This window comes from Lactuca virosa, chromosome 3, assembly GCF_052849685.1.
Source record: "Lactuca virosa cultivar CGN04683 chromosome 3, Lactuca_virosa_CGN04683_v6, whole genome shotgun sequence".
NCBI lineage: Eukaryota > Viridiplantae > Streptophyta > Magnoliopsida > Asterales > Asteraceae > Lactuca > Lactuca virosa.
In genome coordinates, this window is record NC_136428.1 from 59,644,227 (window position 1) to 59,658,966 (window position 14,740).

Here is a 14,740-nt window from a genome sequence, read left to right on the forward strand (position 1 = left end):
AGGCAGAGTAAGCGTAGCCCACTTACAAAGTACTATTGATGAGAACTAGAATCTAAGCGGATAGAATACTGACTCAGGACTTCCTACTTAAAGATTACAACTAGCTGAGCACTGAGTGGTGTCGCAGGCCAGAAATGAAGAAAAAATGGTTCATAGGAGGGAATATCGAGAGAGAGAGAGAGAGAGAGAGAGAGAAATGTTATAGGGGCAATGGGTGATGAATGTATACAGAAATGAGCAATATTTATAGGATTTTGAAATGCACGCCGCACATGCCATAGGGGCGTGCCACGCACAGTGATCTCGCTGGCTCCAGTGGCCTTCTGCCACGTGTCGCGTCGCCGTTTGCCCACCCTGCTTCCTTCTAGAAGGTGACACATGTCACACTCTTATGGAGCCACGTGTTGTGTTTTTGTGGAGCCACGTCAACGCGTCTCTCGGAGGAAGGCGGACCTCGACCAGGCAACATGGCGCCCTCTTGTGGTGCCACGCCATTAGCGCGCGTGACGCACTTTGCGCGCACAATTTTCCAGATTTTCAAAATGCCGTAACTTCTTCATACGAGCTTCATTTTCGACGTTCCTTATATCCCCGAAAATCTCTCAACGATATCTACAACTTTCCTTCAGATCCTAACAGCTAACTCACACTTTATCAAAAAAAAATATTTTTCATAGTCTTAGGCTGTTGAATTCGCTGTGGAAAGTCATAACTCTCTCATCCGATGCCCGTTCTCGACTGTATTTATATCGTCAGAATCCTATTAACGAGACTAGGATTCTCGTTTATATTGTTTCGGCTAACAATCAACCGAAAAGATTTTCGATTTCTGCACGCACACTACTGCCTAAAACTTCGAAAAATCATAACTTCCTCTCACGAAGTCAGATTTGGACGTTCTCTATATGCACGTTTTCGGTTTAACGACTACTACGATTTTTGTTTAGATCACTAAGGCTAAAAGTACTTTATAAAAAAATTACTTTTTACGATACGCAGAGTCGTGCCGGTTTACTCGCGAAACTTCGAAGAAGCATAACTTCTTCATACGAAGCCGGATTTTAACGATCCTTATATCTTCGGAATCCTTAATACGTAAACTACAACTAGGTTAAAATTATTTGTCATAAATAATCTTTTATTTTTGTCGCGTATTTTAATCGTATTTATTTTATTATTAAATACTTATATAATTTACACATAATATTATATAAAACACATAAGAATATAAATATATGAATAATCCTTTCTTTTTTATTCATATAAATATTACAATAGCTGACCAAAGTAATTACAGACTATGAATAATCTAGCAGGAAACGCGGGCGTTACATATCTCGTTATCTTGTGGGTCTCCCTCATTGCCTCCATCGATGTCTCTACGAGGTTGACTGTGAGGCCGTCCATATCCGACCATTTGCAAGACCTTTTCTCTAATTTCAAATGATGCAAACACTACTCAAATGGCCTGAAAGTCAAATACGCAAACAAAAGAAATTTTTGTCTAGTTTCTTTTAGGTAAATTGAGTAATCTAACCACTTTTTTTATTGTTTTTTTTAAAACAAATAACCTTTTTTTGGCAAAATGACCACTTGGTCCGGAATGAGTTGTTCTAGACACGATTTCAAATTTGGTTAAACGGATAGTAATTCTGACCCGGTAATCTGGTTCTCCTATAAATACCATTTAAACCCGTTTCGAACTACACTTGGACATCCCTTGTTTCGGACTACACTTCGACATCCAATTCCAGATACATTTACAACTGAAAATGTCTTCTGATAGTAGTGAAGAAATATAGTTTTTATTTGTAAGTTTCAAATTTGTTTCTAATTAAATGCATTTATTTTTTATTAGACGTTAAAAAATGTTTAGTTTACGCAATTATATAGGTATTATAGGGTTTTATGTGAATTTTAACATTGTTAAGGAAATTATAGGATTACATAGACTTATACATCTATACTACATGATACATCGTAATAAAAAAACCCTAATTTTTGTTAGTCCGGAACGTGTCCGGAATCCGAAAATCAAGTGCGGAATACGAAAATCATGTCTGGGATACAATGAACTGGGTTCGGAATTTTGGTCCGGACTTTATGGTCCGGAATACCGTACCCAATTTTTGGATTCCGGAACATACATACAAATATCCTAATTCCAGAATACTATCAAAAACCCTAATTCCGGAATACAATCAAAAACTCTAATTCCATTTTGGAACATACATACAAAAATCTCTAACTAATAATTCTTTTGATTGTAGCACGATAAAACATACGCAATGGTTGTTACTACAACCTGCAGACCTGAACTTGGGCGCGGAATCATGGTACGCTTACAAAACTGACCAGTTTGTGCAACGATGTTTAGGAAATCTTGTTTTGGTGATTTCGTGCACATGTCGACGGGTGTCGAATGTCACCCTTTACTATGTCACTATCTTATGTGAAAGGAAGCTACTACTTTTGATCAAGTTGACCTAGAAGAGCTTCTATTTCCGGTTGGCGACTATCGGGTTTGCTTTGATAGGAAAGCGTTCTGCTTGGTCACCGGCCTGTGGTTTGGGGATTATTTCAATCCCAGTTTTGGTTTTGCAGCATTCAGAGAATGTGTGTTTCCATTTGTGCCACTTTAACGTTCGGTGAGTATGGATGACCTTACGAACATGTTCAATAACTCACTTCATCAATTAAGCAGTGAAGACGTGGTGAGAGTCTCTCTGTTGTATATGCTAGAGAAATGATTTTTGGGGAAATACCCATGACAACTAGTTACTAATGAACGTATGTCACTCGTCTCTAATTTACATGAGTTTAACAGGTATAACAGTTTTTTACCCACATTATATCAAAATGATACATATACTTATTAAGTGTAATTTTTTGACATAGGTACCCATGAGGCAAATTGATATGGGATTTCACTTACAAACAACTGTGTACTGTGTTTGATAATATTGATGACCATTTAAACCCAAATGCGGCAAGAATCAACAGTAGACACATATATACTCTGCAGGGATTTGTCTATGCATTTAAGGTATGTACACTATGTTTAATAACAGTTTTTAAACAACAAGTATTGTAACTTTGTTAACTTGGTAAGTTGTTTGTCATCTTAATTTTGTATATTTGGATCTTCGAGACATTTTCCAACAATAGTATTGTTGGTTCCCCTATACCGGGTGTTATCCCTCATGCAGTTGCATACCCTATGATGAGGCATTTGCATGCACCTGATTGTGAACGTATTCTTGATGTTACTAATGTATGTAGTTTAGTCCACCTTATAATTTATAAGTTGATATGACGTAAATAACTTACGATTAACCTTTATATATTGTTTTTTTATGCAACGTCCCCCCCCCCCCCCAACGAGTTGTTGCAGCCTACTGCATAGGAGGGTGCTGCTAGGTGGTAGATTGAGAGTGTCTAGTGGATAGATGTTGCATATTACGCTAATGTTTGAGTTATGGTTTTCTTTGTTAATGTTTTAAAAGAATTGTCTTTTGAAGATGTAATAAAAACAAGTTTATCCTTAAAACAATATTATGATATTGTACATACATCACTACGGGTTTTTTAAATCAATAGTATCATACTGTTGGCTACATTTTTGACTAGTATGTTTACTCTTAGACTGAACATTATTTTTGCCACTTGACTTGGTCCTACTTGAAGATTCATTTTTTGTTGACTCTGTGGGAAACGAAGCGTCACAGTTTCTGCTTGTGTGACCGATCCTTTGGCAATGGCTACATTTTTTCTGAATCAGACCTTCACCTTGGGATGTGATACGGTTATGGTTTTTAGGTCATCCAGCTTGTCGTTTGTCCATCAATGGTGGCAAAGAAACCATGACTTCATCCAATTCTTCGTATTCAGCTGGAACTGGAACAGGAAACACAAACTCTGTATATGTTAACCGATATGTTTCCATTGTGAAATATGATGACACCCATACATCGCAGTGTTGACATATCAGTTCCTTGAATACCGCCATAGCATGAGTATAAGGTATACCCAATAATTGCCATTACCCACACATGCAGTAACGACTTTGCAAGTTTACTATACCATTTTTCATTTGACAGTCACCTCATATCTGCTTTGATGAATCTGGTATACGCGAAAACCATATGATTTGTTGATCCTCCTATCGATGACCTTCTTAGCATACTCAATGACATTTTTTGCTTTCAGCTATAACAAACATTTACGTATACGTTGTCATGCACAGTAAATTACACTATAATTATAATTGAACTATTACAATATAGGGAAACACTTACCTCCAGCATTACGTCGGTGGCACCACCATTGTTGCATAGTTGCTCGAAAGAAATTGATCAACATTGTTATCGGTAGTTTCCTTACGTCTCTTGATAATGTATTGATTGACTCGGCACTGTTTGATGTCATAATATTGTATCGAACCACGAGGAAACACAACCTTGCCCATCTCTCGTTACCGATTCTATCTAGCTATGTCTGAAAATCATCGTTTGGTGTATGGTGTAGCCTACTCAAGCTTTCCTTGAAATCAGACTCGCGGTATGCCTTTGCAGCCTCCCAAAACAAAATCTATGTTCTCTCTTGCTTGCTGATCTTTGTTCTCATATTCATCAACAAATGGCGACAACAGAGTCCGTGATATGCATTCAGGAAGACGACTTGAATGGCCATTTCAATTGAATTGGCTCTATCTGATATAATAGCCAAAGATGACATGTCCCTAATATATTCTTTGAGTCTTGATAAAAACCTAATCCATGACTCTCCACTTTCAGTTTTCCCAACACCAAATTAAATAGGAAGGATTTGGTTATTACCATCTATGCTTATTGCTAGGGACATGGTGCCCAAGTATTTCCCTTTAAGGTGTGTACCATCAATGATAATAACAGGATGCAAACATCTTTGAAACGCTAGAACCTAAAAAGTAATTAATAATCTAATTAAAGCAAATGCATGCGTATGAACATTAAATATAAAGAAGTAGGTATATAAAATATATTACCGCGCAACCTATAGCCATGAAAAAGTATTCAAATTTGTTGTCATCACTCGTCTTTATATGAGTAACATTCCCTAGATTCCTCTTCTCCAAGTTGTAACAGTATACAGGTAGTCTAAGAAAGCTTTCTTCAGGGGTTCTTCTCAATAGATTTAGAGCATATATTTTAGCAGTCCATGCTTGCCAGTATGAAACACGTACACAAAGACAATCATTTAAAGTTCGTTGTATCTGTTTCCCCCGCAACATATTACCGTTACTATCAGCTAATATACCCTTCAAGAAGTGACCCAATACCTTTTTGTTGGCTTGTCGGTGATGGGGACGTAGCTGTGTGTTTCTCCGATAGTTTAACCATTTGAAATGAATCAATAGTATTATGTTTTGTTGCCCTAATCCGCTAGTCACAATTATCCATATAACAAACAACTTCAAAACTGTCTTTGTAGATTTTTTCACTTTATATTGGAAACCTTCACTAACACTTTTCTTTACTAAATTAAGCTTAAGTTCTTCTTTGTTTTTGAAGAGTTGGAATAAATTAACATGGGAATTATAGTTGTGTGTTGTGGCCCCTTTATGATTTTTTTGAGCTAATTCGGGCAGTGGTAAAGGATCAGGCATACCCTAATGGGTGAGTTGTGTTTCTTTAGAATCGGAAAAATAATAAGGAAACTTTTCTTGTTGTGCTTTTCCAGGTTGTGTTAAGGGATCAATTTCCTCTTTTCCATCTTCATGATCATCCTCATCAAATTCAGTGTAACTCTGAAAATGTTCTACTGGCTCTTCATGTGGAACTATATTACGATCATCAACCAACATCATTAGTTTTGCCTCATCATTTGCAGATCCATCAACATCAACAGTAAGGTCATCCTGAACAATGACCTTACCTTTAGACCTATAATCATCCCCATGTATAGGGTCCTCTTAAGAAGGAACATGGTTGGTTGTCATGGATAATAAATTACAAATTTGGTTACTTCCAGCACCGGAAGAACCATTTCCAGAATGATTTTCCCCGAGAAATCGATTAGTACCACTATCCATAATATTATTAACAACAAATAATTGTACTGTGTTGGGAGACATAGTAGTAACAAAACTAAGAAAATATCTAACATCACTATCGTTAAGAATCTGCATAACTATATTTGATCAATGACATTAAAAAGATAAACAAATTTAAATTGTGTATAACATAGACTTGGAAGCAACCAATGTAACTAACCCAATGAAGTTGATATCATTGGTTATATCTACACCAAAGCATGTGTAATCCGGAGCAAGATACTGTATACATCCGTCGATACGCTGCTATTGCCTTCCACTAGAAACTGGAACTAAGAAAAAACTCGTATACATACTCATTCCAGAATGTTTTTCGAAAGTATAGAACACACAAATATATTAAAAACACATATGTATTTCATATTTGCAAGAAAAACATAGAAAAAACCCTAATTCTATCTCTCCGGAACGGCACTCCGGAATGTATGGCCGTTTCAGACGTCAGTCCGGAATACACTTTTTCAATCTGGAAGGGTACACTTTTTCAGTCGTGTCCATTGCCCAAAATAAGCAATTGTATATAAAGCACCTTATGAAATTAGGCCATTGCTGAAAAGGGTATGTCAATCCGATGACTAATGACTGTAAATTACCATTTTCAACAAAATCAACATCGACATAGCAATACGTCATACATTTAAACGAGCAATTTGTCGGATCCACTTGTTTGTAGTATCGGTCTATTGTCGATTCATCATGACAAAATCTATTCTAATAAATGAAGATTCATTTTGCCACATGTCAATATCTTCTAAGTTTTGACACTTGTCATTTTATGGTATTTTTAAAATAAGTAATACTCACATGTCAATTTTTAGGTTTTTTCAATCTTTAAAATTAAAAACTCACATAATACTTAATACTTATACTTATATATAAAGTATTAAATTTATAAATGTTATAGTAAATTTCAATAAATACATTTATTCTTTCCTTATTTCAAAATTTATTTTAAAAAATAATTAATGTTTACATTTTGATATTTAATTTTTTTAATCAACCTGTGTAATACACATGTCTTACACCTAGTACTTGATATATGAAAACCATATGTTTTCCTACCTAAAGGGAAGGGGTGGCAAATCAGGCCAACGTGTCGTGTTTTTGTCTGACACGACACGACACGACAATGTTTTATGTAACACGAACACGACACGACATGATGTCGTGTTTTTTCTAACTAACACGAAAACGAACCAATTAAAAAACGATAAACACGACACGACACGACAAAAATAACATAATATAACAATCAGTTTATTTAATTAATGTTTAATTATACATAACACGACAAACACGAGTAACACGAAAAACACGACAAATAAATGCCAAATCGTGTCAATTTCGTCGAATTTTGAACACGAACACGACACGACACGACATCGTTTTTTACACTTGACACGAACACGACACGAACACGAATTCGGATTTCAGTTTCATCCCAGTTTCGTTTCGTATCGTGTATTTTTGTCGTGTCATGTCAACAATTGTCACCTCATGATTACACTTTGATTTTGAGCGAATTTGAGAGCATTAAGTGTGGATTTTTTATTTTTATTTTTTTTATTGGTTGGTGAACATCATAGCGACATCTTGATTCGAATTGGATATTACCCCATGAAAGTTATAGATGACACCTGTATAGTTCGTTATTTAAAATGAACCATATCAAACATTTTTCCATTGATTTTCACATACATAATATAATCTTAAGTTTTCTTTTGTCTATATCTTAACACGGTTTTCTTGTAATTCTTTATTACATGATAAGCAGGTTGCGTAATTCTCATGATAACTCAAACCTGTCAATTTTCGGATTACGAATAATTACGTTTAAAGCAACTATAATAATATAATTCGAACAACCCTGCATAAATGATATACCCCAACACTTAAGAAAATATATAAACAACTACCATATTTTAATATATACAATTAAAAATGTAAAGTGGAGAATATTCAAGGGACAAAAATACCTTTGGTATTTGGGAGTCGTAAGTGTGGGGAAAACAAAACCTAGAGATAACAACAACAGAATGTTTTGTCATTTAACTCCTCGTTTTCTTCCACATATTCCCATTTTACAATTTTCAAATAGTTTATATTCCCTAAACTAAATGGCTTAAATTATGAAGCTTATCATTTTATTAAAATCCTAATCCTAATCCATAATACGACCGAACTTGTGTCGTTTGGAATAATTATAAAATGTTTAACTTAATATAGTGTCTAACAAAATATCGATTAATAATAACAAATGAAGACACACTTCAGAATTATAATTAGAATGGTGGACCATATGAGGTGAGCTTTTTGTAGAAAAAAAGACACACTTCAGAATTATAATTAGCATCAGCTTTTTATAAAACAAAATCATATATCAGAACACTGTTTTTATGGGTAAAAGGTGAGCTTTTTGTAGAAAAAAAAGCAAAAAATAAAAATAAAAAAAAGCAACAAAGACCAAGACAAAGACAAGGCACGTGATCTGCCAAGATATTACCTGCAAGAAAAAGCTTTTCTTTTTTGCTTTTTTGGACATCTCATTGTTCTCTCTCTCACACAGATACAGACATCCACCCTTCAGTCCAATCACTGAATAAAAAGCAAATGTCTTTGTTTTCCCCCGAAAAAATCCAAACAATTATTTGATTCTTTTCATAAAAATAATTTGAAAAACTAACCAATTCAATTATTTAAATTCCCTTTTGTATTGGTGAACCCCCCTAATCTCATTGTGAGGTGTTCTTGGTGCCTACTCTCACCAGCTCTAAGATTTTGATTGTATCTTCAAAGGATAACATTCAAGGCTCAAGAACTGCGTACACCCAGATCTCTTAATTTCAGGAAACTTGCCATTTGGGGGATTTTATGACGTGGGTGAAGTGCATTTTTGAGATTTTGTTCCTTTTGAAACAAGATTAAAGTTGGGATTTGAAAGAAAATAGTGGGTTTTGCTTGATAGGCTTCTGATTCTGTTCTTAATTTTCAAAGCATAGCTTTTTTCGTATTTTGGAGTTGGAGAAGAAGACAAGCATATATAGCATATAAATATGGTGAAAAAAACCATTTCACAAATGTGTTGTGTTCATGTTCGTTGATGATTCTGTGCACAATTTGAAGATTCTTGAAGCATGGAGATGAAATTATGTGTGTTTGAGACATTGCGATTAGGGGTTTTATGTCTTTTAACATGGCTGAGTGTCGCATATGCAACTCTTTCTCCTTCTGGTGTCAATTATGAAGGTCAGTTTTCATTCTCTTTTTGTTTCCATATTTGGGCATTCTCTTCATAATCTATTTTTGTACGCTATCATTCCTTGTTCATTCTTACTCAACAATTTTCTTCTTCAATTTGGGCAAATTTTTATTAAATAAAAGCTTATTCTTCTTTAACTCCCTTTATCCGTGAGTTTTAATCGGATAAATAACATCATACGTAGTTATTTGCTAAGGAGTTTTGTTTCATAGTCCATAAAACATATGAAAAAACTAACAACTGTGGTGAAAATGGATTAAAGATCATTAAAATCGTTCGTAATTGATGCAGTTGTAGCTCTAATGGCTATAAAAGGCGATCTAAAAGACCCACGAAATATCATGGACAATTGGGATTTATCTTCTGTAGATCCTTGTAGTTGGAGGATGGTTACTTGCAACCTTGATCGCTCTGTATCTGCTTTGTAAGTTTTTATTAAAAACCTATTCTTTCTATTAACTTTATAAAACTTTTCGACAATTTTTCCATAAATTAGTTCTCAAATACTTCAAATTTTTATGGGTTTTGATTCTTGACCAGAGGGCTACCTAGTCAAAACTTATCCGGGACATTATCGTCAGCAATAGGAAATCTTAGTAACTTGCAATCTATGTAAGTTTTTCAGTTACTCTTGTTCTTCACAAGATATCAAACCACAATTATAATCTTTATATAAATTGATAATTCGATATACTTTTGTAGCACACTACAGAATAATGCAATCTTTGGGCCTATTCCGGATTCAATTGGAAAGCTTCAGAAGCTTCAAACTCTTGATCTATCAGGAAACATGTTCAATGGTCAGCTTCCTAGTTCTCTAGGGGACCTCAACAGCCTTAATTTTTTGTAAGTTTTGATCTTTATTTAAACAAAAGATTTATAAAAACACGTAAATTTTACTCATTTTGAATCAAATTCTTTGAGCAAGACAGGCGTCTGAACAACAACAGTCTTTCTGGCCCTGTTCCTCAATCTTTATCCCAAGTTGAAGGCCTCACTCTTGTGTATGTTCTTTTTCTTACATAAAAAATGTTGGAGATTAATATTTAATATTATCTTATTGTAAAATTTCACTTGTTTATGTAGAGATGTGTCCTATAACAATCTGACTGGTCCTTTGCCAAAACTATCAGCAAGAACTTTTAGGTGAGATTTTTTTCCTCTTTGTGTAAAAAAAACAATTTCATCGTTTTCTTTTTCTCATATTTCTTTATCTTTTTTTTTTCCGCCTTCAGAATCATAGGAAACCCTTTACTTTGTGGGCAAAATTCTGTAAATAATTGTTCAAATATTTACCCCGAGCCTCTCTCTTTCCCACCAGATGGTTTCACAGGTATTCATATTCATCTTTTTTCTTTTTCTTGTGTGTGTGTGTGTGAAATTAATGATTCTAACATTATACTTTCACCAGACCAATCTTCATCAAATGACAAAACTCGTCATTTGGCTGTTGCTCTTGGGACAAGCCTCAGTGGCATTTTTGTAATAATCTTGATTGTCGCGATGCTCATTTGGTGGCGATACAGGAAAAATCAACAGATATTCTTTGATGTTAATGGTTCGTCAATTGTCACTATTGTCTTTATTATATATATATATATATATATATATATATATATATATATATATATATATATATATATATATATTTGTCATATTTTTTTATAAGAAAATAAGGTTATGTTATGCAGATCAATATGATCCTGAGGTATGTTTGGGTCATTTAAGGAGGTATACATTTAAGGAGCTTCGGGCAGCTACTGACCATTTTAACGCGAAGAATATATTAGGGAGGGGCGGATATGGAATTGTTTATAAAGGGACATTGAATGATGGGACAATAGTGGCTGTTAAAAGGTTGAAGGATAGTAATACTTTTGGGGGTGAAATCCAATTTCAAACTGAAGTTGAAACAATAAGTTTGGCTGTTCATCGTAACCTGTTACGGCTTTGGGGGTTTTGCTCAACTGAAAATGAACGCCTTTTAGTCTATCCATTTATGCCCAATGGCAGTGTGGCATCTCGATTAAAAGGTTCACCGTCTTCCATTTTCCCACTTTCCATTTCATGCAATTGTAACATTCATAACGTTATTTACTCTTGTTCATACGCTTCATTCGGTCTAGAAAAAGAAAATCTTTTTCACAAAAGGGTAAAATGGTCATTTACTCTTATTCCGACTGTTCGTTCTGTCTAAAAAAGAAACAATCTTTGTTCACAAAAGGGTAAAATGGTCATTTGCTCTTAGTCACATGGTGCATTCCCTTTAAAAAAGTCTTTGTTCACAAAAGGGTAAAATGGTCATTTGCTCTTTTTTCGGTCGGTTCGTTCCTTTTAAAAAAGAAACACTCTTTGTTTACAAAAGGGTAAAATGGGCGTTTACTCATATTCAGTCTAAAAAAAAAGAAACACTCTTTGTTGACAAAAAGGGTAAAATGGTCATTTACTCTTATTCAGACGACGGTTCATTAAGTCTGCAAAAGAAATGCACTCTTTGTTCACATATAATATAACTTATTCCACAAAGACATTATTTTATCCACTTAAAGAATCTTGCTGCCTACCAATTTTGATGATTGATAGAGAATTTGATTTGTGTATTTATTTGAATAATATTGTACTTTTTTAGCAGATAATATGGAGGGAAGACCGGTATTGGACTGGTCAAGGAGAAAAAACATAGCACTAGGAACGGCAAGAGGTTTACTATATTTACACGAGCAGTGTGACCCAAAAATCATTCATCGTGATGTGAAAGCCGCAAATATTCTTTTAGATGAAGATTTTGAAGCGGTTGTTGGTGATTTTGGGCTGGCAAAGTTGTTAGATCACCGTGATTCCCATGTCACAACCGCCATCCGTGGCACTGTGGGCCACATCGCCCCCGAGTATCTTTCAACCGGTCAATCCTCATCAAAGACTGATGTTTTCGGTTTTGGCATCCTACTTCTTGAATTGATAACCGGACAGAAAGCTTTAGATTTTGGAAGAGCTGCCAATCAGAAAGGCGTAATGCTAGATTGGGTATGCTCTCCTCCTTCTCTCCTTGATTAATAGAATGAAAATGGAATGTAAAGATGAACCGTTACTGACAATTCATTTGTGTTACAGGTAAAGAAGCTTCATCAAGAAGGGAAGCTAAACCTAATGGTGGACAAAGCATTGAACAATGATTTTGATCGAGTGGAGTTGCAAGAAATGATTCAAGTTGCACTCCTGTGTACTCAATTTAACCCTAGTTATCGGCCAAAGATGTCGGAAGTGTTGCGGATGTTGGAAGGTGAAGGGTTGGTTGAAAGATGGGAAGCGTCACAAAGAGTTGAGACCCCACGATTCAGGGGTTTAGAAGGGATTCCACAAAGATATTCGGATTATATAGAAGAATCTTCACTTGTAGTTGAAGCAATGGAGCTTTCTGGTCCAAGATGACATGAATGTTTCGGTGTTATATATATATGTGAGTTTTTGTGTGGTTGTGGATATTTGTTGAATGGATGTGTAAAAAGGGTAGAGGGAATCTTGTGTTTGTTTATGATGGAATGAAGTTTGATGCAGAAGTGAAATTGAGCAAATAGCAAATGTATATCTTTTATTCTTTTTTCCAAAAGCGATTTGGTTTAACAAATACACGTCAAAGCGTTTATATGTTAATTTGTGTATAGTTTTACTTTTGGTGATTGTATGGTCTTTTTTTCGAAAGTAAAGTGAATCTTTCGATAATATTCTTTCCTAATGGATGATGTATGCAACTTTGAAGTCTGAGACTCCGAGGGACTATAGATGTAAGGCTGGCTTTTTGTGTAATTACTAATTACACAAAATTTCACATATGGTCCTTAAGCTTAAGCTTTTCTGTTTGTTCCTAAACTAGTCCTTACGAAACCTGTTTTTGTTTTTTTTTGGGATGGTCTACAAAGCAAACCTTATACACAAACAATCCTTATGACTAACACAATTAGTTTTTTCTGTTAAATTAAATGAAAAGACTATATTGCCCTTACACATCATAACACACACATTTTCTGTCTATCTATTTCTCCTTCACATAAACACTAAGCACAAGAACATACACCCTCTCAAGAACACACCACATACCAACGTCATCGTCCATCACCACCATACTCTACCACCGTCCATCACCGCTATCCACCTATGGCTACCATCAACTACTCTTTCCGCCGCCACCACTAGATCTGTATTGAGCCACCACCGATCTCCTCTTTAGATCTTGGTTCATTAGAATCTACAAATGCCAAAGCATATCTGATGGAAGAAACCTTCTCTCTCTCTCTCTCTCTCTCTCTCTCTCTCTCTCTCTCTCTTTCTCTCTCTCTCTCTCTCTCTCTCTCCATACCGTCACATTCCCCCTAAATCCTAAAGAAACCCTTACAAGAACAATCACGTTTTCCATCATATTTTACCATCTTGAACCTTCAAAACATCATCCTCAGCTTTTGATTTTCGAGTTCAAGCATCGAGACTTTTTCTTTTTGATTTTTGAGTTCAAGATAAGCCTAACTATTCAAAGTTCAAGCTCGATTTTCATCAGATCTGCCATTGTTGTTTGAGCATCAGATTTGTCATTGTTGTTTATCCAAGCTCGTTTTTCAAGTTCAAGAAACCCTAACTTCATCGGATTGCCAATGTGTGTGTGATTTGATCTCCACGTGTGTGTATGTGTATGTGACGATTTTTTATAGGCGTGTCGTTTTTCAGATATGGTGGTGGTGGTATATGATTGAATTGCTACCACCATTTTTATGGCAAATTACAAAGTTGTGATGAAATAACAAAACTAATGAAGGATGACAAAGGAAAATACATAGAGGATGCTCAACCTTATATTTTTCTAAGTTAGGGCTTAAGGCCCCAAATTCTCAAAACTTAACCCAATATTAATATATCTCAAATCTCAATTAGTCAGTTACTAACTGTCTGATAGGCCACATCAAAGTGAGCGATCTTGATTCTTGAAGACAAAACACATGCGACACATCAGTGTAATCTTGAAAAATGAAACGCCATATTTATTTTCTATTCTTCTATCTCGATTCTCAATTTTCAAATCATCAACACCAAACGGTATGTGTTTCACATCTTTTCAAGTTTTCCATGATCTATTAGGGTTAGCCGATTAGGAGTTAATTATTTTCAGTTATCCATTGATTACAAAATATAAATTTTCAATTGTCAAGTCTTGAATACTTCTATGTGAATTTTGCCTTTAAAGTTTTCGAATTTGGGTTGGAATGAAATCAAGGAAGCAGTGAATGAGTCAAGCCTGTCAAGCAACATGTATTTTCATTATTCCATGTATTTTCGAATTTCGGAGAGCATACTGTAACGCCCGTGTTTCTAAGCTAGGCACTAATGATGATGTAATAGTC

The 14,740-nt window shown here is 35.1% G+C and overlaps 1 protein-coding gene across 2 annotated transcripts; it reads left to right on the forward strand.

Annotated features, from left to right (window-relative positions):
• The first annotated feature begins 8,670 nt into the window (after window positions 1–8,670).
• On the forward strand, window positions 8,671–12,916 carry LOC145165793 (protein CLAVATA3 INSENSITIVE RECEPTOR KINASE 1-like). 2 transcript variants are annotated; one of them, XM_079084686.1, is made up of 11 exons: window positions 8,671–9,340; window positions 9,645–9,777; window positions 9,894–9,965; window positions 10,056–10,199; window positions 10,286–10,357; window positions 10,440–10,499; window positions 10,589–10,686; window positions 10,765–10,911; window positions 11,045–11,386; window positions 11,983–12,377; window positions 12,465–12,916. In XM_079084686.1, the coding sequence occupies exons 1-11, from the start codon at window positions 9,229–9,231 to the stop codon at window positions 12,780–12,782; spliced, it is 1,893 nt and encodes a 630-aa protein (XP_078940812.1). In that variant the 5' UTR covers window positions 8,671–9,228; the 3' UTR covers window positions 12,783–12,916. The 2 variants fall into 2 exon arrangements, with proteins under 2 accessions (XP_078940812.1, XP_078940813.1); XM_079084687.1 differs by having other exon boundaries at window positions 8,678–9,340; window positions 11,986–12,377.
• Window positions 12,917–14,740: the final 1,824 nt, after the last annotated feature.